At 37.6% G+C, this 27176-nt stretch overlaps 1 protein-coding gene across 3 annotated transcripts in view; it reads right to left on the reverse strand.

Annotated features, from left to right (window-relative positions):
* LOC6653350 (lysine-specific demethylase 6A) overlaps nucleotides 1–27176 on the reverse strand; it is a 213256-nt gene that overhangs the window by 168869 nt on the left and 17211 nt on the right. For all 3 annotated transcript variants that reach the window (XM_047013058.1, XM_047013057.1, XM_047013060.1), the window contains exon 3: nucleotides 20207–20315. In XM_047013058.1, coding sequence (XP_046869014.1) covers nucleotides 20207–20315 — 109 coding nt within the window. The remainder of the gene's footprint in view (nucleotides 1–20206; nucleotides 20316–27176) is intronic.

The following is a 27176-nucleotide window of genomic DNA, read 5'->3' on the forward strand; positions in this document are numbered from 1 at the left end:
ACAAATAGAATTAAATTTTTGGGACACATTTTAACATACAAAGGAATTGAAGTACATCCTAATAAAATTGAATCTATTAGATTATTTCGGCCACCCAAAAGTAAGGAAGAGACTCGTAGTTTCCTAGGACTAGTTACCTATGTGGGCAAGTTCATTGCAGACCTAGCGGACCAAACAGAGCCTTTACGTGAGCTTTTAAAGAAAGATCAGAAGTTTATTTGGGGACCAGCTTAAGAAAATGGGTTTCAAAAGCTAAAGTTAGCTTTAAATAAAATCCCGAGTCTCTCATATTTTAACCCTAAAAATAAAACGCGACTAATCGCTGATGCTAGTCCGGTTGCTCTGGGTGCAGTACTGTTGCAATTTAACGATGAGGGCGAGCCCAATATAATTGCATTTGCTAGTAGGAGCTTAACGAATATAGAAAAGCGATACTCCCAAACGGAAAAGGAGAGTTTAGCTTTGGTCTGGGCAGTAGAGAAATACTATTTTTATTTGATAGGTCTAGAGTTCGAATTAGTGACTGACCACAAACCACTAGAAACCATTTTCAAGCCAACATCAAAGCCTCCAGCGCGTATCGAAAGATGGCTTCTGCGTCTTCAAGCGTATAAGTTTAAAGTCATTTACAAATCAGGAAAGGAAAACATAGCTGATAGTTTGTCCCGATTGTGTGAGCAAACGCCAACCAGTTCTTACGACAACAAGGGTGAGCATAGCATATTGCGAATTATTGAAAACGCTACACCAATATCAATATCGATATCTGAAATAGCTGAAAACAGCACACAGGGTGAGGAAATATTAGACGCAATGGTGTGCCTTCAGCAAGGTTCTTGGGACTCGGCAATGTCAAATAAATTATACCCATTTCGACATGAACTGTCAACTATTGGAACAATCATGCTAAGAGGAGTTCGGATTGTTATTCCGGCAACATTGAGACAGAAAGTGTTGGTGCTGGCACATGAGGGACATCCTGGCGAATCAGCCATGAAGCGAAGATTGAGGTCCAAAGTCTGGTGGCCCCAAATTGACAGAGATACCGAGAAATTTGTAAAGAATTGTTTTGATTGTATTTTAGTATCCCAAGCGACAAATCCACCGCCTATGAAGAGAACAGAATTTCCGAATGGGCCATGAATTTCGGTCGCTACAGATCTTTTAGGGCCACTACCAAACAATGAATTTATTTTAGTCTTAATAGACTCTTACTCTAGATACATGGAGTTTAAATTCCTTCGCTCAATTATCGGAATCACTAATTGGGGCGTGTGGGGAAATTTTCAGTAGGCTTGGTTACCCGAAAGAGTTACGAACCGATAATGGCCGACAATATGTAAGCCTTGAATTCAGAAACTATTTTATTTATTTATTTATTTATTTATTTATTTATTTATTTATTTATTTATTTATTCATTTATTTATTCATTTATTTATTTATTTATTTATTTATTTATTTATTCATTTATTTATTTATTTACGTCAACTAACACAGCAGTCGACGAAAAAGCTTAAGCTAAAGACAGATAGTAATTAATTGAAAAATATAGCTTAGCTATATACACAACTAAACATCCCCGACCCGGTGGAGGTGTTTTATTTGCATAAGGTGCCAGCTATGCCCCGAGTCACAGCCAATGTGGTCAGGGATGAGTTGCAGCCAATCCAAGTCCAGAATATTATCATTGGTTTCGCTGTAGATGATTAAAAAGTATAGCGCGAAGGCAAGTGACAGAAAGATGAGGAGAAATTAGGTGAGAAAGGTTGTTAAAAGATTGGCAAAGAACACGAAAAGGTTCGTAAAGAGAGTAGTTAGTCAGACAGCTACTAAGGTGAATAGGAAAAAAGTTTCTGGTCCGACGTGAGGGAACACAAAAATATAGGTTATTTAGTAAATTAGTAGAAATGACTTTGCCGTTGACTAGTTTATGGAGAAAGAGAATGCCAAAAACGAGCCTACGGTTGTAAAGTGAAGGAAGATTAATAAGAAGAAGTCTGCTAGAATAAGAAGGTAGGCGAAGACTCGGGTCCCAATTAAGACCGCGTAACGCAAACTTAAGGAATTGCTTCTGTACCGATTCAATACCACGCTGGTGAACATCATATTGCGGATTCCACACTGGCGAGCAATATTCTAGAGTAGGGCGAACTAACGAAGTGTATAAAACCTTTGTTACATAGGGATCAAATTCTTTGGCCCAACGTTTAATGAAGCCAGGAAGGCTGCATGCTCTATTGACAATAGAAGAAATATGAACATTAAATGAAAGTTTTGGGTCAAATATAACGCCTAAGTCTTTGAACGATGGTACACCATCTAAAAGAACAGACTTAACAGAGTAATGAGCTAGGAACGGAGACAAACGACTGAAAGTCATAAAAGAACACTTAGAGGCATTAAGGTGTAATTTATTAACGTGGCACCAGTCACAGTAACTCGAACAGTTTTAGATATCGAGGAACGAAAAGACACCTTTTGGGTTCTGCCAATAAGATACGACTTTAACCAAGCCAATAGGGTTGGGGAAAAACCCATTATGTTAAGTTTCGCGAGAAGCATAGAATGATCAACCGTATCGAAAGCCTTACTAAAGTCAGTATAAATAACATCAGTTTGACACTTTTTACGGAAGCCATGGTGTACAAGGGTAGTCAATTCTAAAAGGTTAGTAAGCGACGAACGGACCTTTCATGAATCCATGCTGACAAAGAGAAATAGTGGATCTGGATAGGTGTTGAAGGGAAGACGTAATAATTTTCTCAAACAGCTTTGGTATTGCCGAAAGTTTGGCAATGCCACGGTAGTTAGAAACATCCGATTTGCTACCCTTTTTAAAAAGCGGAATAATAAAAGACTCCTTCCAAATATCGGGAAAGGTACAAGTCTCACTTGATATAAAGAATAACCGAGATAAAAGCTTAGATAGGGAATTCGAACACATTTTAAGGATGCAACTAGGTATATTATCAGGACCGGGAACGAAGGAAGATGTCATAGATGACAAGCTAGAGATAATACAGTCTTCAGTAATACTAGGAAAAAACATACAATTTAAATGTGGGATTGAAAAGGGATAGGGTGTGGGATCCGAAACAGTAGTAGAATAAGTCGACTGAAAGAATTTAGCAAACAGATCTGCAATATCAGAATCATTATTAGCAGTCTGGTCATTAAGTCTGAAGGTGTAGGGTAGTACATTAGAGCGTCTTTTGGAATTAACAAAGTTGTAAAATCTTTTGGGGTTCTTATAAAATTCAACCTTACAGCGAACGATATAATTATTGTAGCATTGAGTGTTTAAAAGACAAAATTGAGATTTGGCTATACAGTAATTTGCATAGTCAAGTCGCGAACCAGTTTTTTTAAATCTTTTAAAATATCCCGATTTAATGTTACGGAGATTAGAGAGCCTACGTGTGAACCAGACTGTTGCGCTGGAGACGGTAGAGACATTCATATAAGGAACGCATTTATCAATTAGAGAATTAAGAGCAGAGTAGAAAAACTTCACTGCACGATCTATATCGCAGCACTCAAATAGAAATGACCAATCAAAAGAGAAAATAAGGCTATTAAGAAGATTGAAATTTGTTTTACGAAAACATCTACGACGAGAATTTGCGATGTTATTAAATGAATTAGTAACGGAATTGTAAGAAATAGTAACTTCAATGGTAGGGTGATAGGGATCTTCAGGTTTCACTAGGGGCTGTGTTCGGGATACAGCGCTAACAGTGGGATCAGAGACAAAAACAAGATCAAGGATTCTTTTAGAAGAGTTAAGGAAAGAATTCAACTAATATAGCGGACATTCCAGTAGGCTATCAAGAAAAACATGTTGAGATGAAGGAATTAAGAAAGATAGATTATCAAGCAAGTTGAAATCACCTAAAACTATAAGGAAATCGCGATCTTTAAGACGATTAAAAATAGTTTGCAAAGCATCAGCATGGTGCATATAGGTCTTTATATCAGAAGCTGGAGGAATATATGAACAAGAAACATGTAATTTCGACGCAAATAAACTCAACACCTAAGGGCAGATCAATCGGCACAACACTTGAACACAGATTCGAGTTAACAGCAATGAGTACTCCACCGCCACGACGACCAACACGATCAAGCCTATAAGAAATAAAGTTATTAGAAAGACTTTCATTATCCAAAACAGAGGAGTTAAGCCAAGTTTCAGAGAAAGTTAATATGTCAGCCGAAAAGGTTTGGCTATCACAGAACAGGTACAGGTACAGAACAGGTCACACTCGTTAGACAGCTGTTTGGCCAGTTTGTTTAAAGAAAGAAACTTTAAACGAAGATTCCTATACATACGGCTAAAATCAAGCTGCTGGCTGGCACAAGATGGGCAAGTCCAGCGCATTAAGCCAAGCTCAGGCTTAGACACAGACAAACCAGAAAATTTGTCGTAGTCGCGGCCATTGAGGCCAGCACATTTTAAGTGAATAAGATTATCGCAAAGCCATACAAGATATTGCTCTATACTGATCATCAAAACGATCAGAATGCTTGCAAGTAGGTAGACAACAAGCCATTAAAAGCCAAAAGAAACACAAGGCAAAAAAAAAAAAAAATAAATTTATATATATAAGAATAAATAGAAAAATTTAAATACACAGCGCAAAGATAATTATCGATAAGAAATCAATAATTACAAATAAAACAAAGAGAACAGCTAGAGTGCACAGCACAAGAGAGTGATTTACTATTGTAAATCATGCGGCATCGAGCAAATAACAACACCCCCTTATTGGCCACAGGCTAACGGCGAGATCGAGAATATGAACAAGGCATTAGTCAAGAGGTTGAAGAGGTTTTTCCCCACAAACTAACACCAATTTTTGACACTACTGAATACGAAGTCTTAAATAAAGAAGGGAATATAGTACAAGTATGTGGGGGAGGCAAAACGCTCATAAGAAATGCAAATCACCTTAAAAGGATCCCTGGTGAAACGGAATCGTCAGATGCTACCAACACAAAATCGTTTCCAATACCTGCCACAAACCAAACTCCACTGCCAGCCGTACAACTCGACGAGCAAGCACCAGAAGAGGATTAAGAAAACTCCACCGAGAGATTAAAGCTTAAGCTCGTGAGAAAAGGAGGGATGTGGGAACCAGCACCGAGATGCTAAGCGGCAATTGACGCCTACAACTCTAACTCTCTCTCTCTCTCTCTTTATGATCCATTATTACCTCTCTCTCTTGGTTCTAATTAGTATATATGTATTTAGTATATTTGTGGCAATCAAAGCGGCCGCATCGTAGCGGGAGAATATACCTGTGTTTATGAATTCGGAAGAAACGTGTTTTATTGGAAAGTACCAAGTTATTACATATATTATTTGTGTATTTTTTTAAAAAATTTGGAATCGATTAATGCATTTTTGTGGGTTTTACAGCCACTCAAAGTCACAGAATCAAAACATGTATCCACATGTGCTCGCCGCTGTAAGTTACCAGACATTCCAACGAACTGCCCCGCACCTTAGTGCTTACCCTAGAACAATCTGTGAAGCTGCAATATCGAATGTGTCGAATTTCAAATAAAAAATATGCTGACACAGCGTGTGAACTAGAGCTCATAGCATGAGCATACGCCTTCCATATTTACTTTTTATGTAATAAGCTGTAGATTTATATTCCCATTTATCTACTTAGGCGTAGTTTTCCTGTATCTATTTTTAATTCAATTGCCGCCGCGTGCAGGCGTGTTTTTTAGCGCACTCCTCAAACTTAAGTACAAAAAAAGACCGCGTTTGCAAAAAATAACAAAATTGTGTAGTGCTCTCAGTCGTCTCTGAGACGCCTATTCACAATTATATTGCTATTAGTTTGATCTAATAGCAATAAATAGTAAGTTGCAACAAAGACCGTAATTTTTTGAGAAGCCATGCCGACCAATTCGGGTCCAAGCTCTCTCTATCCCCACCAGCAACAGCTACAAGAACAACTTATACAACAACAAAGTAAGTGTCGACTCTCGCAACAATCTTTTTTTTCCGGTGGCCGACCCCACTAAATGCTTCCGTAAACGCAAATAACAAAAATTCAAAAAACTCATCAACAACAACAGCCAACTGCAATTTACCACGGAGAGAGCAATGAGCACCGATTGCACCGACCAGCACAGTCAGCTCGTTGACAGCAACTACTGCAACGTCTGCCGAAGTATTGACCTGCCTCATAAATTGTAATCCGTAATGCTAATATCAATTTCTATACCTACCAACTAAAAAGCAGTAAAGCTTCGGGTTGTATTAAAAGGGATTGAGCCATCGGTTTCAACCCAAGAAATAGCAGACGCATTGGCCGAGCAAGGGTTTGCGGTCAAGTCCGTTGTCAACATCATCAACAGGAACAAAGTCGCACAGCCGCTCTTTAAAATCGAGCTCCAACCAGATGCAAAGCGGTCGAAGCCAAATGAAGTGCACCCAATCTACAACCTTCAGCTCCTATTGCACAGAAGAATCACCGTAGAGGAGCCTCATAAGAGATACCAACCACCTCAGCGTAAAAACTGCCAGGAATACAACCATACCTCTAACAATTGCAATCTAAGGTCAGTGTGTGTTGGCTGCGGCAAACATCATAATGATGGCATTTGCACCAAGGACAGAAATAACGTACTAAGATTACAAATAACTGTGGAGGGAACCACACGGCCCACTACAGAGGATGTCCTGTCTTTAAGGATCTTAAATCACACCTAAACGGGCGCAAACCCCCAACTTTACCAAAGGTAACCTACAACGCCTTCAAAACCACACCGGGGGTATTCTTTGTTAAGGCTGTTAGATCGTATAGCATGCCTGCTACAACCAGCCCTAGTGTATCCTTCGCTAGCGTGCTCCGAACTGTACAGACGGAGCCCGCGAAAGAGACCCCGTCGCTTCACCATCTACAGAATTGGCCACCTAGCGCACCAGAACTTGGACAGCTAACTCCAAGTGGTTTAGAGGCCCTATTGATCTCACTTAATCAAAACATGGTCACTTTTATGACGTTCATGCAAAACTCCATGCAGAAACTGATGCGGAATCAAAACCTGCTTATCCAGAAGCTTATCGATAATTAATAATGGCTTCCCTACGTCTATGTCTTTGGAATGCTAACGGCATCTCCAAGCACAAAAATTAACTGCAACTATTCCTACACTCAAGTGAAATCGACGTCATGCTGATTTCGGAAACATACTTAACATCAAAAAATAACTTTAAAAGGCAAATCTTTGTATCAAGCATAGCTCGCAAATAACAATTGTGTGTTTTTTTCTTTACGCTCAACCAACAGAAGCGAAAAAACTGAAAAAATTTGCTCTCTCTGAGCAAGAGAGTTTTTTCTATTGTGCTTCGGTCTTCGCTTGAGCGTTGTTGTTGAGTTCTTCGTTTTGAACTCTTTTAACGATTCTCTTTTCGGGAGTAATATAATTGTCGCTCGGGAGTTGAGACTCAGTGAGTGAGTGAATGACTGAATAAGTTAATTCAAAAAGTCTTGCGAACACTCTTTAAGAATTTTTTTTTAATAAATAATATTTACTTAATTATTTTGCGTTTGTTTTTTGTTTATTTTTCTTAATGTAAGTAAGAAGAAAAAGTATTTCATTTTTCTCCCATTATTCTTTTTTTTTCTAATTTTAATCGAATACTTATTAACAATTGAAACAATAAAAACAAAACAATATAAATGAATACAACGAGTACTTCTTAAAGCTATATTAATTTCGACCAATTGTTTAGCTTAATTACTAGTAAAGAGTTTAGATTTTCTGCTCCTATTGGACTCCGTCGTACTAAGTACACACAAAATGTATAAAATAAAGCATCACACACTTAAAGACGTTTTGCTTCATTTTACCCAAGCAAATACTCGTGTTCTAACTGAGAAGAAAAAGGAACGAAAACGCTGATATTTCCGATTCTTCAATTTTCCCACGAAATATACACCATATAGACATGTTTTTATCACTGTGGATTCAGCCTTTTTATTTTTTTTGTTTTTTGAATGCACTCTCTGTCTTTCTAACAAGTGGCTCGGCTGAGCTCAAGGAAAATGGGGTGGTTTTTCTGCTCTCCCAAAACATGCGCTACATAAGTAAAATGAATACAGAAATAAAGGACTACACCTAAATAGGGATTTTTGTGCAGAGCTAATGGATGTTATTCGAAGGACCTAGATGTCATTGCCTTCACTTTACCCATTCAACACCCAACCTTGTAAAATCTTAGGAATCTCGGTATTACCCATATTTTGGCTGTTAAATCTCTTACGTCAGGTGCCCAAATAAACTAACTCAGCAATTCATCATTTCATACATATATTCAATTCAAAGGAAAAAATGGCAAATGCCTTTAAGATAAGATAACATCGGATTTCGTATCCCACTTATACAATAGCAGCATTAGCAACAATTGTAATACCTGTCCGAAATAATCGTGACAGATAATCGTTGTGTGAAATATTGAACAAATATTAATTTGCCAAAATTTTTATAGAAAATGTGCCGAATCCATCAGTTCTTTTTCAACATTTAGTGAACATGTATGTGTGTGTGTGTGTGTGTGTCGACATCTAAGAGAATCTCTGTGATGAGGAAGGCGACCTCTACGGCCCTGGCATAGCCGATTAGAGCGTAAATCTATCTTTAAACGCATTTTTCCGAAAATAGTGTTTTTCTACCGTTTTGGTAACGTTAAGTTACGTCTTACACTAAATTTAGTTGCATGCAAATTGTTGCATAACTTGTGAAAAAAATTTAAAAATTAAATTCGATTCGGGAAAACATAGCCAACGTACAGTTGCGAGCAAAAAAATAGTAGCGCAAAACACTTGCCGATATTTATTACTATAACTTGCAAGATAATATTTCAATCTGTGTAAAAACTTTGAGTACCGTTATCAGCAATGTCTAAGACTTGTCCATTACGTTTTAACTTCACTTGGAGACTTAACTTTTTTGCTTCTTCATTTTTAAGCTTAATTGCCAAATTTAGAGCGAGCAAAATAATAGTAGTGAAGGATCTTTCTTTGCAGGAAACTTAAACTATTGCTGGAAGATTGTTTTTTTTGCTCTATTTGATGTGTTAAATGTTCGCGGTAGAAGATTCATCAAAGTATTCCAATTTGCAGACTTAAATGGGCCGCGGTACTCATATGCCTTTTGAGAAGAGGATTCAGATCAGAAACCTTATGGATGCGGGCAAAACTTACATAAAAGTCTGCGAAATTTGTAAGTGCAGCTACTGCAGTTCAAAATACATTAAAATTTAAAAAAATATCAGAAAGACGTGGCCGAAAGCTTAAAATCTCGCCCGAATTAGAAAAAAATATAGTACGAGACTCAAGGCTTCGCTCGTTTGCATCTGCTGTGGAGATCCAGGAAGAGCCTAAAGTGCCGGCCAGTGTTTAGACAGTGCGGTGAGAGTTACCTCAAAATAACTTGAACGATCCGCTTCTCCCACAGAAGACCATAAACGGATGGATTGAATGCTCAAAATTTCACATAAAATGGCCTGTGGAGAAATGGCGCAACATACTGTGGTCAGATGAGTCCAAAATTGTGATGTTTGGACAGAGGTGATCTAGGCTGTATATTCGTCGACAGAAAAACACGGAGTACCGTCCACAGTACACCACCAAGACTATTAAACATGCTAGATGAAGTGTGTTGGTGTCAGGTTGTTTTTCCTAATACGGTGTTGGTCCTATATGCTGCATGGAAAGCATAATGTGTACGTTAAAATTATGGAGGAAGTAAAGGTACCACATAACGAAGAGAAAATATCACTTTGTTGGGTCTTTCAACAAGACAATAACCAGAAACACACAAGGAATGTGGCAAAACCTGGTATCGATAATGCTAGAGTAGATTTAATGAAGTGGCCCGCACAGTCGCCTGATCTGAGCCTGATTGAAAATTTGTAGTGCGACGTTAAGAAGGGAGTAGTGGCTGCAAAGCGAACCACTAACAGAGGTTCTTAGACTGCTATAGAGCGTACATGAAAGGCCTTAACAACAGAAAAGTGTCAGAAAATGATAGATACAATGCCGCGTCGCTGCGCAGACGTACTGGGGAACAATGGACATGCCACTAATTACACAGGCCGACATTTTCGAGGTCATGAAAAAGTGTTCCAAGTTTAATAGGTCTTTTATAGTAATTTGGGGGTGCCGATCACGGCCCTGTACTTAGTTTTTTCCCATCACGTCAGGATTTCGAAAAAAATACGTTGGAATTATTCAAAATGGCCTCAAGTTCAATATTTTCTAGTATAATATAAACAAGTTATTATACTCAAAACGTTATTATTTTAACCTATTAATATATTAGGTATGATTTAAACGCAATTTACACAAAATCAAAGAGGCGTTTCATTGTTATCATGCATATTATCATGCACTTTGGATATGGTTCCAAAATGAGTAAAATTCGAACCAAAAAGTATGCTATAGGGATTCAAAGAATTTGCAACTTGTTAATTTTAAAGAAATATTGTAATTTTATGCATCTAACAAATTGTTTATAAGTAATGTTGGCAAACAACAGCTATTTTTCTTAAACAAGAAATTCTACAATTCGTTAAAAATGTACAAAAACAGTTTTAAACTTATATATATATAGTATACTTTTGGGTGCCTATTTTCCAACCTTAGATCCCCTAATTTCACAAAATCTGGACGTGATGAACAAAAACTGAGTATGCAGCCAGAATCAGCGTATCAGAATTAGTTAAAAACACCTCTCAGGTTAACGTCACCAAAAATCATGTCGGCCTGTGTTATTAATAGGTTGATATTAACTTGGTCTTTATTTTAAAACTATTTCCCTGGAATAAAACCCTATACTATGATATTATGTGCTCTTTAAAATATGTGCTACTATTATTTTTTGACACCAAATCTTGATTATTTTCGAAATATCAAAATGGAGTGGTTTTTTTTGTTTATAATATAATTAATAACAGACCGAATAATAAATTTGCATACCAAGAAGTCTCAGTCTTGCCCCGATAACATAACTTTCTATGATATTTATAAAATGGGTAAAGCCACTACTATTTTTTTGCTCGCTGCTGTACATAATTCCAAAAATAACAAATGTCTTTGTTCTTCTTTTTCATTTGAGATCACGCGTTTTCCCAAAAAGCTGCAAAAACTTTACCTTCTCCATTTTGGGTGGCGAGTTGGCAATGGATTTTCCAGGATGCGGGTGGCATATTTTTATTGATTTAAAACTATTGACAAAAAGTACGAAAATGTACCTTTCAAATAAAAAAAAATGTTGAGAATTCAATTATTACATCCTGCGCAATTAATTCCCCAAAAACAGCTTCATTTTCGGCCTCAGAGGGTGTCAGACTCTCTTAAGGATTCTATATATACAGTTGCGAGCAAAAAAATAGTAGCGCAAAACACTTGCCGATATTTATTACTATAACTTGCAAGATAATATTTCGATCTGTGTAAAAACTTTAAGTACCGTTATCAGCAATGTCTAAGACTTGTCCATTACGTTTTAACTTCACTTGGAGACTTAACTTTTTTGCTACTTAATTTTTAAGCTTAATTGCCAAATTTAGAGCGAGCAAAATAATAGTAGTGAAGGATAGTTCTTTGCAGGAAACTTAAACTATTGCTAGAAGATTGGTTTTTTTTGCTCTATTTGATGTGTTAAATGTTCGCGGTAGAAGATTCATCAAAGTATTCCAATTTGCAGACTTAAATGGGCCGCGGTACTCATATGCCTTTTGAGAAGAGGATTCAGATCAGAAACCTTATGGATGCGGGCAAAACTTACATAAAAGTCTGCGAAATTTTTAAGTGCTCCGCAGTTCAAAATACATTAAAATTTAAAAAAATATCAGAAAGACGTGGCCGAAAGCTTAAAATCTCGCCCGAATTAGAAAAAAATATAGTACGAGACTCAAGGCTTCGCTCGTTTGCATCTGCTGTGGAGATCCAGGAAGAGCCTAAAGTGCTGGCCAGTGTTTAGACAGTGCGGTGAGAGTTACCTCAAAATAACTTGAACGCTCGCAGCCCTCGGAAAAATCCGCTTCTCCCACAGAAGACCATAAACGAATGGATTGAATGCTCAAAATTTCACATAAAATGGCCTGTGGAGAAATGGCGCAACATACTGTGGTCAGATGAGTCCAAAATTGTGATGTTTGGACAGAGGGGATCTAGACTGTATATTCGTCGACAGAAAAACACGGAGTACCGTCCAAAGTACACCACCAAGACTATTAAACATGCTAGATGAAGTGTGTTGGTGTCAGGTTGTTTTTCCTAATACGGTGTTGGTCCTATATGCTGCATAGAAAGCATAATGTGTACGTTAAAATTATGGAGGAAGTAAAGGTACCACATGTCGAAGAGAAAATATCACTTTGTTGGGTCTTTCAACAAGACAATATCCAGAAACACACAAGGAAAGTGGCAAAAGCTGGTATCGATAATGCTAGGGTAGATTTAATAAAGTTGCCCGCACAGTCGCCTGATCTGAGCCTGATTGAAAATTTGTAGTGCGACGTTAAGAAGGGAGTAGTGGCTGCAAAGCCAACCACTAACAGAGGTCCTTAGACTGCTATAGAGCGTACATGAAAGGCCTTAACAACAGAAAAGTGTCAGAAAATGATAGATACAATGCTGCGTCGCTGCGCAGACGTACTGGGGAACAATGGACATGCCACTAATTATTAATAGGTTGATATTAACTTGGTCTTTATTTTAAAACTATTTCCCTGGAATAATCCCCTATACTATGATATTATTGATACAATTGATATTAACTTGGTCTTTATTTTAAAACTATTTCCCTGGAATAATCCCCTATACTATGATATTATGTGCTCTTTAAAATATGCGCTACTATTATTTTGCTTGCCTCAATTTGGAACTATTGACACCAAATCTTGATTATTTTCGAAATATCAAAATGGAGTGGTTTTTTTTGTTTATAATATAATTAATAACAGACCGAATAATAAATTTGCATACCAAGAAGTCTCAGTCTTGCCCCGATAACATAACTTTCTATGATATTTATAAAATGGGTGAAGCCACTACTATTTTTTTGCTCGCAGCTGTATGTTTAAATTCTTTTTCCTAATGTGAACAAAGAAAATTATCAAACTGAAAGCGCTTAATTTTAATCTATTTCTATGTATGGGCCAATTGAATGTACTTCGCATTGGACGAGTCAATTTACAGACAATTTGCCATAATATTCTGATATAAACTTCAAGTAGGCAGAATTTTAAATTGGTCGCACAAAACTCTTGCACAAAAAATATAATTTCAAAAAGTTTAGCATTAAAGCTGTATAACACTAGTTTACAAAATTTGAATTTTTTGTTTATTCATTTCTAGTGCAGTAACCCCGCTTCCGAAGTTGAAGTGACATTAGTTTTTTTTCGTTTTTGTTTTTGTGTTTCAGCTAATATTTAACCTTCAAAAATCTTACAAATTCGAATTAAATTTTTGTGATGATTTATTATTTTTTAAAAATTTTTATTTAGCATCAGAAAACGTATGCCACATTTTTTTATTTTTAACGTTTATTGTAACAGCAAGATTGAGATATTTTTTTTCGTCTTGTAGTCAGTTTTAGCTGTGATTTATTTCCTTCAATGTGCTTGCGGTAAGTTAGTGGCCAATCACCCAACATGTCCAACTCTCGGACAAGGAACGCAGCTTGGAGGTGAAAAGATCAGCTGTCATGCTGACTCTTTGGGTTGAGGAGAACCCTCCTGTTGAGATCATCAAGTCCAATTCGCGTTTGATGATGTGATCCATCACCATTAGAGCGAAAAGAGGCATTTCATAAAATTATTGAAAAGGGTTCGTGAGAGCGCCAAAGCGGGCCAGAAACTTCACGGTTTGACTCCCTTTATACACGAGTACACTGGTTCGTGGTGCTCATATTCTTAGAATGTAAAAGGGACTTGTAAAAGCTGCTGTTGCAGATTATGCGAAACATCTGCTCATTTTATCAAAATGCTCGCAATTTGATCGAAGCTATACACCTATACACCAGGCCACTCGGGGCAATTAGCCAACCATGCACCTGTTGATCGGAGGACCGCTTAGGGCACTGCCGCACCAGGAGATTCCGGACCTGTAGAGTCTCAGCGGCTGTTTGAGGCGATGGCGAGCTGTCTCTCAAGCGGTGAAGGCCGTATAGCCCTCTAAGGGGGTCGGTGTTGGCGCAGAAGAGCGCTATGTGGAGTTGGGTACGAGCCCAGAGCGTGGCTCGTTAGTATAAATAATGAAAATAAAAAGGAGTAGAAATTTATCATACAAAGCACGCGCATTTTGTTTTGTTCTTTTCGAAATCACGTCATTTAAAGGTCCATTAATTAAAAAGGTTATCATAAAAACTTTTATGATTTTCTAGCATAGCCAAATATAGCTTCTTTGATATTTTATAGTACGTAAGCAACTGTTATAGAGAACAGACGCGCAAACGCTTAGTAGTAGAATCGGAATCAAAAAGAAAAGCAAACAAACAAAATTACAGTGAAGTGGTTAATTGATATCAGTAGGGCCTCTAAGCCACTTAGAGTTTGGCGGCCAAGTTCTGGTCCATCAGGCCAGTTGAAAGAACGTTAGCAAAGGATATCATAAAGCTGGTTCTAACAGGTATGATGTATGGTCTATCAGCATTGGCTTGGGTTGTAAATGGGGCATTGGGTAAAGCGGTCAAAGCATAAGGTTGAAGCGCGAAAACACGGCTGTGCGACTTTGTTTCTATTAATGATATTGACAACGGACTTAACCCCAAACCCTTTCTCGGCCAACGCGTCTGATATTTCTTGTATTGGAACCGAAGACTCAATCCCATTTAACCTAACTAATAGCCCTTTGCTGCTTTTTAGTTGGTAGGTATAAAAAGTGGTATTAGCAGAAGCGAGAACTTGTCCTCTATTTCACGTTGGCACTTAATTTGTTTTATAATTTCATTATTGAGAGGTGTTAAAAAAAGTTATATGCACCTACTAGATCTACTAGTTTCGAAATCTGTGGCTGTGCAGTTGGCTCCACGAATGTAAAGTGGCGGTGGTTTGACCGATTTAGCCTTTTTAACGATGGCACCATTTTGGGTATCTTGTTGCTCGGAAAGAATTATAAGCCGATTTCAATTGCTGGCTTTGCTTCCACTTGGGTATCTTTATATATCTATGCATTCCAGTTTACACAGAAGGCGTAAAGTTAATTGCCAATATTGGCTCTGGGTTTGTTGGCGTTGTCGGCTTGAGGCAGATCAATACTTCTTCAGAAATTGCAGTTGTTGCTTTCGACATAGTAGTTTTTGTTGTTGTCGTTGTCAACGAGATGACAGTGCTAATGCAACCGGTGACCCAGTTAATAATATTGCTAGAGAATCACATTGCACTCTCTACGGTAAATTGTTGTTAAATTGTGATTTCGGTCTCAGTGCTAATCGTATCACTTTGTGGGGTCGGCGACACCACCGAAAAGTACGCGTTGTTGCGATAAACGGAGAGTCGACAATCGCGTTGCTGTTGTACAATTTGTAATTTTTTAAAGTTTATATGGAATCTGTAGCGTGTAATAGAAACATTTAAGAGAAAATGTGATGCAGTAAAAAAAAAATATTTCGATGGCCGAACATCGAAAAATTTGGTTTTCTTGAATATCTTGAAAGCAAGAGCTGAACGAAAAAATATCAAAGAAGCTAACATCGGCTATGCCGAAGTTTATGGATATATATAGTCCTTGGTAATAATAATTCAAAATTTGTTTCCTGGAACTCAGTTCATCAATATACAAACAAAACAATTTTACACTCTATTTTACACATTCCCAAAGCAAAGCAACGCACGCATTCACATACAGTTTATGTAGCGTTGCGTCTGTGTGTGTATGCATGTACTCTATTGATGACGAAAGACCTAGTAGACTGAAAGCAGCGCTGCCGGCAGAGCTGGGAGCAGAGCCGATTATTATATTGACTGTAACTTTTGTTATATTTACCCGATCACATTCTAATTTTGGGATCTGGATCCAATATTATCACATATGTAAATTTCATAGCATTCTCCAATTTTTATGAAAATGTTTCTTCTAGGGCTATATGATATAGTGGTCCGCCGATCCTGATGGTTTTTATACTTTATTTTTCCCGGGTAATAAAAAAGCCCAAAAAAAAATTTCAGCCCGATAGCTCTTAAGACGGCTGAGTAAAACGCATACGCACAGACGGATGGACGGACGGACAAACGGACAGACGGACATGGCTATATCAACTCAGCTTTTCATGCTGACCAAGAATATATATACTTTATGGGGTCGGAAACGTCTCCTTCTGTGCGTTACAAACATTTGACCAATTTTATGATACCCTCTGCAACTTTTTTGGTAAATGTCTTCTTACCTAACGGCCTTCAATCTTAGCATAGAAAATTACGATGATATTGATCAAAGTCACTGTTTTCCACCGATCGTTCCTATGGGAGCTATTTGATATAGTCACCCAATCTTGATCAAATTTGGCACAGTCACCAAAATTATATAAATTATAAATATCATGACAATAGCTAAGAAAATAACGAAGTTATTGAGAAAAGTCACTGTCCGTGACTTTGCCGTTCGTATGGGAGCTATATGATATAGTGGTCTGATCCGAATATACAAATATGAATCCGAGATATACAAACTGCGCAGGATATACAAGCCTACAAGCAAAATTTCGGCTCTGTAGCTCCAACGGTCTAGGAGGAGTTTGCGCTGATCGAGACGGACGGACAGACGGTCTAAAGGACGGAAATGGCTATTTGAGCTCGTCTCGACGTGCTGATCAAGAATATGCAGCTGCGAGCAAAAAAATAGTAGTGGCTTTACCCATTTTATAAATATCATAGAAAGTTATGTTATCGGGGCAAGACTGAGACTTCTTGGTATGCAAATTTATTATTCGGTCTGTTATTACTTATATTATAAACAAAAAAAACCACTCCATTTTGATATTTCGAAAATAATCAAGATTTGGTGTCAATAGTTCCAAATTGAGGCGAGCAAAATAATAGTAAGTAGCACATATTTTAAAGAGCACATAATATCATAGTATAGGGTTTTATTCCAGGGAAATAGTTTTAAAATAAAGACCAAGTTAATATCAACCTATTAATAATTAGTGGCATGTTAATTGTTCCCCAGTACGTCTGCGCAGCGACGCGGCATTGTATCTATCATTTTCTGACACTTTTCTGTTGTTAAGGCCTTTCATGTACGCTCTATAGCAGTCTAAGGGCCTCTGTTAGTGGTTGGCTTTGCAGCCACTACTCCCTTCTTAACGTCGCACTACAAATTTTCAATCAGGCTCAGATCAGGCGACTGTGCGGGCCACTTCATTAAATCTACTCTAGCATTATCGATACCAGGTTTTGCCACATTCCTTGTGTGTTTCTGGTTATTGTCTTGTTGAAAGACCCAACAAAGTGATATTTTCTCGTCGTTATGTGGTACCTTTACTTCCTCCATAATTTTAACGTACACATTATGCTTTCTATGCAGCATATAGGACCAACACCGTATTAGGAAAAACAACCTGACACCAACACACTTCATCTAGCATGTTTAATAGTCTTGGTGGTGTACTGTGGACGGTACTCCGTGTTTTTCTGTCGACGAATATACAGCCTAGATCACCTCTGTCCAAACATCACAATTTTGGACTCATCTGACCACAGTATGTTGCGCCATTTCTCCCCCGGGGATTTTATGTGAAATTTTGAGCATTCAATCCATCCGTTTATGGTCTTCTGTGGGAGAAGCGGATTTTTCCGAGGGCTGCGAGCGTTCAGGTTATTTTGAGGTAACCCTCACTGCACTGTCCAAACACTGGCCGGCACTTTAGGCTCTTCCTGGAACTCCACAGCAGATGCAAACGAGCGAAGCCTTGAGTCTCGTACTATTCTTTTTTCTAATTCGGGCGATATTTTAAGCTTTCGGCCACGTCTTTCTGATATTTTTTTAAATTTTAATGTATTTTGAACTGCAGTTGGGGAGCACTTACAAATTTCGCAGACTTTTATGTAAGTTTTGCCCTCATCCATAAGGTTTCTAATCTGAATCCTCTTCTCAAATAACATATGAGTACCGCGGCCCATTTAAGTCTGCAAATTGGAATACTTTGATGAATCTTCTACCGCGAACATTTAACACATCAAATAGAGCAAAATAAACCAATCTTCTAGCAATAGTTTAAGTTTCCTGCAAAGAAAGATCCTTCACTACTATTATTTTGCTCGCTCTAAATTTGGCAAATAAGCTTAAAAATGAAGTAGCAAAAAAGTTAAGTCTCCAAGTGAAGTTAAAATGTAATGGACAAGTCTTAGACATTGCTGATAACGGTACTCAAAGTTTTTACACAGATTGAAATATTATCTTGCAAGTTATAGTAATAAATATCGGCAAGTGTTTTGCGCTACTATTTTTTTGCTCGCAACTGTATATACTTTATATGGTCAAAAATTCCTTCCTTCCTTCTATGCGTTGCACACTTCTGACCAAAATTAATATACCCTTTTTGCAAGGGTATAATAAGAGGCATTTTCGGAATCAGAGGTCTCAAATTACCGTAGAACGGAATACTTTACGGAGAACCTTGCAACAAAATGGCTCTCCTATAATTAATTTTTTATCGTTTAAGTATTTACCGATCCTTTTAGATTTACCACTTTATTTGTTATGTATTTATAGGTTGTTCATTATATTCTAAGTGCTTTCGAAGAAAAGAAATATTTCTCTGCTGTCTTTTTTAAAAAGCCGAGTATGGCAAACCACCGTTTTCTTATCTTTTTGCATCATATCTTCGAGAAAGAAAATTTAACGTGGTTATTAGAGACGCATTCTTATCCCTAAAACCCACCTGCGCAGGAGTTCCACATGGTAGCGTACTCGGCCCTGTTTTATACACACTGTTCACAGGCGATATGCCAACTCCTACCGAGTTCACAACCAAAGGCATGATGATTTTGACGTATGCTGATGACACGGCTATTCTCTCCAGTGCATACAACCCTTCACAAGATGCGACGGAAGCCCTACAAACATATCTACACGAATTCCATGCATGGACCAAACGATGGTGCAACTCTATAAATACCACCAGTCAATTCAAACCACATTTGCCCTCAGAAGATTATCCATCCGGCAGCCAGCAACGACACATATTTGGACGTCACGATAGACAGAAGATTAAATTGGAAAAAACATGCTCAAAAAACAAAAAATGCAAATGTACCAAAAAACTCAAAATGCTGGAGTCGGTGCTCAAAGGGTCCAGCACGTTGTAGGGGAGAGTGGGGCTAATCGGCGCATTTTTTTTCATATATCCTAATCGGGAGCTCATATGAGCACTTAAATGAAAGGTTAATTCATTGTCCAACTATTGATGAAAGATACGTTTCGATATAATTTACCGTTACAAAGCTATAGCGGTTTTTTCGAACATACCCCAAGTTGTCAAAAATCGCGGGGCAATGTAGCGCATCGGCGTTTTACTAGTTTTTTATATAAAAAACACGATCTTTCAAAAAAAAAACGAAATATGGTTTAATATTAAAAAACTTGTTTTATGAAAAAAAAATCTTTTTTTACCACCAACAATGTTGATTGGTTTAGACTTTCAATTATGATTGTTTATTTCATCGTTTGTATGGTAGCTATTTGATATAGTATTCTGATCCGTCTGATTCTGACACATGTACTGTTTTTATCAACTTTGCCCTACCCTTAGTTTAAGCATTTCAAACTAAATATTTTAAAACTTTGTGAATTTAAAAAAAAAACGAAGTGCACACCATAAGTTAATACATGTCGGAACCTGTTTTAGTTAACATCTACCAAAATTAAAAATTTATTCAATGTTTTTGAATCCATTTCTCGGCGAAAAAAAAATTGATTTTTGAGGTTAAAAATTACATTATCCCAAAAATTTCGGATACTACGAATTGGATACGTCTAAGTTTATTATCCAAATATAGCCTACCAAAATGCGATCTTAGGACACTTATCACTTTTTGGATCGTGCTATTATATTTCAAGATAATTCGACTACGCCGGGTTGCCCCATGCGCCGATTAGCCCCACTTTCCCCTATACTAGAAAAAAATAGGCAAAGTTGAACAAAAAAGTTTAAGCCAACTATTCAACTTACCACTTAAAGCATCGGAGCTTAAAGTATGCAATGCCTATTCCATAAAGAAAGTCGTGGTTGGTCCAATACATTTGGCAAAATTTGAGGTACTTTTGATAAGCTGATAGGGCTAAAACGGTAAAAATTTATAAAGTATGTATATATTTAGTTAATGCAAACAGGCGCAATATTAGAGTTAATTCATAGTGAGCAGAGGCTCTGCCCATGTTTCTCCGCTATACCCACACCGCATTCAAAGCAAGACAAATTCGTTATTATTAGATTTGTTTCACTAAGCTTATGTTTAAATACCTATTCTTATGCTGTTGTCAAGCGAAAGCTCATACGTATCTTTGGGCGCTTGAATCAAAAGATCCGGCTCAGTGTTCATACGTCTTATGGCTTAGCCCTGGCTCATGCTACGTTCGTGCATAAGTGGTTATGTGAATATATTTATGTGCATATGGGAATGTCGTACAAATTAGCACACGCGTTTCTCCACGATACACCGCCCTCTACAGAACAAGTAGAATCATACCCTGCACCGCGACCAACTATGATAGTATAACCGCCCTCATTAAAAGTCACGTTGACAACACACACATCCCATAACCTTATGAACATTGTGATCCATTTCAATCCACACCATTCACTTGGTCTTTTATTGACTTCCTATACCTGTAGCGGACGTTGACGCTACTATGCGCAGTGCGTTCAATTAGCCCATAGGACATCAGGACAAAACATTTTACACGCGAGCAAGCAGATAGCTGATCACCTCCCACCCGACCGACCGAGGGTCCAGAGGACCATAAAAGGTTCATGCATAGTTAGAAGAACAACGACTAAGGGTTAATGGTATAATAGAATGTCTACTCCGTCCACATGGTACCGACAGATTAACCTGAGCCAATAACTCAGCTGTGTCAAAATCACCATTTAGGAGCTTTTTTTTATATAGACGTAGTCGTACAACGCTCAGTACGAACAAGTGGCCCATATGACACCAGGCCCGGGCCTGTTACGAATGACCCTAAGTAAACTTAATGTTACAACCTCTACCCACTCCGACCTAAAGGCATAGTCGTATTACATACAGCTGTGTTCATGAAAATAGCAGTGCACTAGATGCTAACAAAGATTCAAAAAATTTTCACATATTCCTTTTTATACATTCAGTTTTTTGACTTTGGTTTTGTAAAATGGTATATAGGTATAGGAAATCCGAAAAAACCCCGTTAATTTTACTAATTTTTAAGTTGTTTTTCACATTTTTGTGTTAACCCCACAAATTTCGCTGTTCACAAAAATAGCAGTGTTTCGTTGCGAAAAAAGCAAATAAAAAGTTAACAAATTTGTCAGTAGTAAGTGTAATTAATTAGATAATTATGTTCTACTATTATTTGAGACAGGAAACGCTAAAATTTTCATGGTTGTCGGAAGAGGAACGCATTGCTATGCTGAGAAAACGGAGTGGCTCGAAAACCTTAAAAACCAAGGTAAATCTTAAAAAAAAATCTAAATTTTAGTTGGATCTTCTGCAAAGATGGTCTCTGCTGCCCTACCCTACAAAAAAAAAAACAAAAAACGTGGCATAAAACGCGCAAAAACGACTTCAGATGACTGTCACATTGTTATGTACAGCAGATTCAATCAGTTTGCATCTTCTTATTTTGTCAACCATGATTAGATCATGGTACACAAATCATATCGGTAAGGAGTGTCACTTGCCGGCGTAGACTCCTAGAACAAGAGCTAATATCGCGAAGTCAAAGGAAAGTCCCACTCGTGACTTCGAAGCCTGTAAATCATGTTTGTATTTTGACAAAACTCCATATGAATCTTCATATTGCAAAGTAGCGTAATATTTTCGGGCCAGGCGTCCTTAAAGTAGTCCTGTTTGGTGGTGCAGGGTCTAAACAGTATGTACGTCGCCCAGAATATACCGAATACCACCCAAACGACACGCTAAAACGGTTTAGCAATCCGGCATGATTTAGACTTGTTTCTCATATAAATGACTTGGTCCAATTCATAAGATTCATGAAAATATGAATAGAAATATCTAAGTGGACATCATAAAGAAGGTTAAGCTCTCCTACATCATATGGAATCTGCCAATAAAATGGACATATCACCGGTCTAACCACCCAAAACATAGGAGCAAGCTCAAAAAATTTGTTTGTAATTCAAAAGAATCGATGTTATGCCACGGCCAGCTCAGTCGTCGGATTGGTAACCCATTAAATATGTATGGGGAAACATTCAGAAAAGCGGCACAAAGAAAAAACCGTCCAATAAAGCTTAGCATTGGGAAGTTATCCATAAAAAATGGCTACAGATCCCAGTTCAGCGTTGCTGGAGTCGGTGCGTCGCAGGTGGTAACCAGCTATTGCCAATAATTGCTTCAGGACTAAGTATTAAGACCAAAGAACCAAAGGTGACCTGAATTTAAACTTTCAAATAATTTAGAATCGACAGATTGTAATTCTTAGTTGTCACTGCTATTTTAATGAACAGCTCAAAATGCCCTTCCTTTAGTATCTTGCTCGTTTCTGAAAATGTTGGACTCTTTGTTCAGTCCAAAATAGTACTAATATTATTATATATAATAATAGATTATGAATTTATAAAAGATTGGTGCATTTATGGTCTTTTTAATATGATTTATCAACTTTGAAGTCAAAGCTTAAGGGCGCTGCTATTTTCGTGAACACAGCTGCATATAAACACAAATTAAACTAAAGAAATAGAAAATATTAAATGTAACAAAATAAAAAGAAAACAGGATAGGTTAAAATAAAGATGATTACAACCAATTACGAGGTTTACGAATTTTTATACCCGGAAGCGATGTTTCGGAACCGATAACGTGTCAAAGTCTGTTGTAGTCACTACATAGTATACGAAAAGGTTCATGCAGAGAAAAGTTAATTGTGCAAGTGGGAAGTATAGGCGGTGTGAAATTGCGGGTCCTTCTAGATGCAACAGAAATGTTAATTTGGCTCAACAGCTCGGAAGAGTCAATCTCACCATTCAAAAGTTTGTAACGAAAAGTTACGCCAAGCATTGTTCTACGATTAGTTAAAGAAGGAAGGTTAATTAACTGAAGTCGGCTAGAATAAAATGGAAGTTGTACAGTTGGCAAAGAGTAAAAACTGTTTTTGTACAGATTCTAATTTGTTTTGATAAAACTCATATTGAGGAGACCAAACACAAGATCCATACTCTAATATGGGGCGGACTAAAGAAGTATAAAGTATTTTGGTAGTATATGGATCATTGAACTCCTTCGACCAGCGCTTTATAAAACCAAGAACACTCTTAGCCCTACTAACAGTAGTCGATATATGCTGATTAAAACTAAGTTTGTGGTCTATTAAGATCCCCAAATCTTTTACAACCAACGAAATATTATTAATTCTTTCTAACGGGAAATTATTCAAAAAGTAACTTGTTAATTGGGGAGAACCTATATAAAAAGACATAATTTTGCTTTTAAAACAGTTTAGCGATAACAAGTTAGCCCTACACCACCCTTGAAAAGCAATTAGGTCAGCTTGCAGGGTATGGCATGAAAGAGAGTCTACGATGCGATTAGCCATTTTTACATCATCGGCATACATAAGAACTCTGGAATTTAAAAGAACGGTAGGGAGATCCTTAATAAAAATGGTGAATAGTATTGGGCCAAGGTGACTGCCCTGTGGGACTTCCGATTCAACACAAATGATTTTAGAAAGAGAGGACCTAAAAAGAACCCTTTGCCTCCTATTGCTTAGATATTGTGAAATCCAAGCAAGCAGAGCATCCGGAAAGACTACTGAATTCAGCTTATGTAATAGTAAGGCATGGTTTACCGAATCGAAATTCTTATGAATGAGTCTCCGAAACGTCAAAGAACCAGTCCTTGGGGCGTTTCTGTATCTGTAGATCCGACAGCGTCTCTTATCGTCCCCGACCGGTCTCATGCACCGTCCACTCCTAATGTACAGCAATTGATATCGTTTAAGAGCCCGGTTGTGAATGCTATTAGTAATGAATTACCGGTATCACCTGGGAATGATCTCTTAAAAACGATGACTATTGTAGTGTCCGATGTGTCTGGGCAATTACCCATTCCAATAGAAATTGCCGATAGTTCTAAAAGTATTGAGGGCCCCGTAAACAAGTTGACTGCTGCAGTGGGTGACTTGTCCAACGTTACTGCTGCGGCTGACGCTTCGGAACCGCGGCGTCTCGTTGGCATACCACCAAAGAAACATATACTTGTTTCTAGGCTAGACCCTGTTGTCACATCTGATGATGTAATAGCCAATATTCGGAAGAAAGTTAACGTCTCGAATATTGCGGTGGAGAAGTTTAAATTTTCTTATTCTCGGGACATTTCGTCCTTTAAAATTAGTATTTCTGCCAATATCTTCGACACTATATGTCGAGAAGATTTTTGGCCTAAACATATAATAGTTAAGGAATATACTGTAAAAAAGAAAAATCGGCAACCGATTCGCTTGCCTACAACAACAACTAATACTATTCCTGCCACATCAGCATCTGCTGGTGTGTCAAAAAGCTAACTTCGTCCCTTAACCTGGGTTACCAGAACGTTAAAGGACTGAAATCTAAACTTCCTAATCTCTATGTAGATAGTCTTTCTTTTGAGCATAACACTCTAGCTTTCACAGAGACGTGGCTAAAATTTGCTGATGCATCGGTTTTTTCCACAAACTTTTCTATTTTCAGACGTGACCGGATTTCTCGCATAGGTGGTGGCGTTCTGATAGCTGTTGATGCTGCTTTATCATCTGAAATGATCCAATTTTCTAGTACCCAGGAGATTGAGTTTGTCGGTGTTAAAGTAAATTTTAAATCTTTTAATGCTTTCATTACTTGTTCCTATATTCCACCATTGTCAGACATGGTGGTATATTTAAATCATTTAGAGGCAATTCAGTTTGTCTCCTCTTTAGTTTCCAGTCAAGACATGCTCATAGTTGTAGGTGATTTTAATTTACCCGCTTTAGCATGGTCACCAACAGATGAATATACCATGTTGCTGCCCTCTTTGTCACATGACTTCATTGATGGCCTTCTAGGCTTATCTTTATCCCAAGTCAATCCTGTATTAAATTCGAATGGAAAATCGTTAGATCTTATTTTTGTATTGGATTCTTCTTATTGTGAGGTTTCTAGGATCGAATCATTTGTTCTTCCAGAAGACAAATTCCAAGACAACTGATTTTGTCAGCCTTAATGAAAACATTACTACTACCGATTGGTCTTATTTGTACAATTGTAGAGATATGAACTCAGCTGTTCCTTTTTTCTATGATACTCTGAATTCACTCTTTGATATTTGTGTGCCTCTTGGTAGGCTTAACTAACTTCCCTGGTTCTCTCGTGAGCTGTCCAATTTGAAAAATGTGAAGACACGATATTATAAGAAGTTTTAAAAAACACGTCGTTCATGAGATTATGCTCTGTATACAGTCGCTCGTTCAAAATTCATGATGCTTAATACACAATGCTATAAGAATTATCTTCAGCGGTGTAAGCTTCAGTTTTCTTCTGACCCTAAACAATTTTATAATTTTGTTAATTCTAAACGTAAGACCTCTGTGCACCCATCCATTTTGTCTTTTCAAAATAAAAAATTGCACTGATCAGGCAATTGCCAATATGTTTGCGAGTTTTTTCAAAACAACTTATTCCTCAACGGAATATCGAGCAAGTCCGTATCCTTATCATTTAAAAAAGGCTAATTGCATTTTCAATCCAGTGGTTGATGAAAGTTCTATTCTTAGCGAACTTAAATTAGTTAAACCTGTTTATTCTCCGGGGCCAGACGGTATTCCTGGATGTGTACTCAGGTTCTGTGCAAACGCATTATGTAAACCCATTTTAAAATTGTTCCTATTGTCTGTAGAATCTTCCTCTTTTCCATCTATTTGGAAGGAGTCGTATATTATTCCTCTGCATAAAAATGGCAAAAAGTCCGAAGCCTCTAACTATAGGGGTATCTCAAAATTGTCCGCTATTCCGAAAGCTTTTGAGAAAATTATAACTTCTCAATTGCAACATTTTTGCAGCTCTAGTATTTCGCCATCCCAACATGGGTTTGTGAAACGTAGATCTACAACCACTAACCTTTTAGAATTTACATCAATAACTCTCAAGGGGTTCAAAAATGGTAAACAAACTGATGTCATATACACTGACTTCAGCAAAGCCTTTGATTCCGTTAATCATACCCTATTACTTTCTAAGCTGAGCGACATTGGGTTTCCACCCCTTTTCCTTTCTTGGGTTCGAGAATATTTAACAAATAGAAAACAGAAGGTACTTTTTAGGTCTTCTTTTTCCGTTTCCATTTCTGTGACTTCTGGTGTACCTCAAGGTAGTCATCTTGGCCATCTGCTCTTCACACTATTTATTAACGATCTTCCATCAGTCATTGTTCATTCGCGTGTGCTTATGTATGCTGACGATGTCAAGCTTTGTCTTACTTATAAAGATACAGATTCATTTAGTCGGCTACAAGCTGATCTTAAAAACTTTCAATCCTGGTGCCAGTTTAATCTACTAAATCTTAACACTACCAAATGTAAGGTAATGACTTTTTTTCGTAACTCTCCTCAACTGGTCACCTATTTTCTAAACAACAGCCCTTTAGAACGTCTAAATAATATGAATGATTTGGGCGTACTTATGGACCATAAGTTAAATTTTAACACCCATATTTCCACCACGGTCGCAAAGGCCATGAGTGTACTGGGTTTCATTAAAAGATGGTCAAAAGAATTTGATGACCCCTATACAACTAAAGTTCTTTTTACTTCGCTTGTCCGTCCTATTTTAGAGTATGGATCTTGCATTTGGTCACCTCAATATGAGTCGCACCAGATTATACTAGAATCCGTTCAAAAGCAGTTCTTGCTATTTGCTCTTTGTGACTTAAGCTGGGATCGCAATGTCAATTTGCCTTCGTATT

This window comes from Drosophila willistoni, unplaced genomic scaffold, assembly GCF_018902025.1.
Source record: "Drosophila willistoni isolate 14030-0811.24 unplaced genomic scaffold, UCI_dwil_1.1 Seg531, whole genome shotgun sequence".
NCBI classification, from domain to species: domain Eukaryota; kingdom Metazoa; phylum Arthropoda; class Insecta; order Diptera; family Drosophilidae; genus Drosophila; species Drosophila willistoni.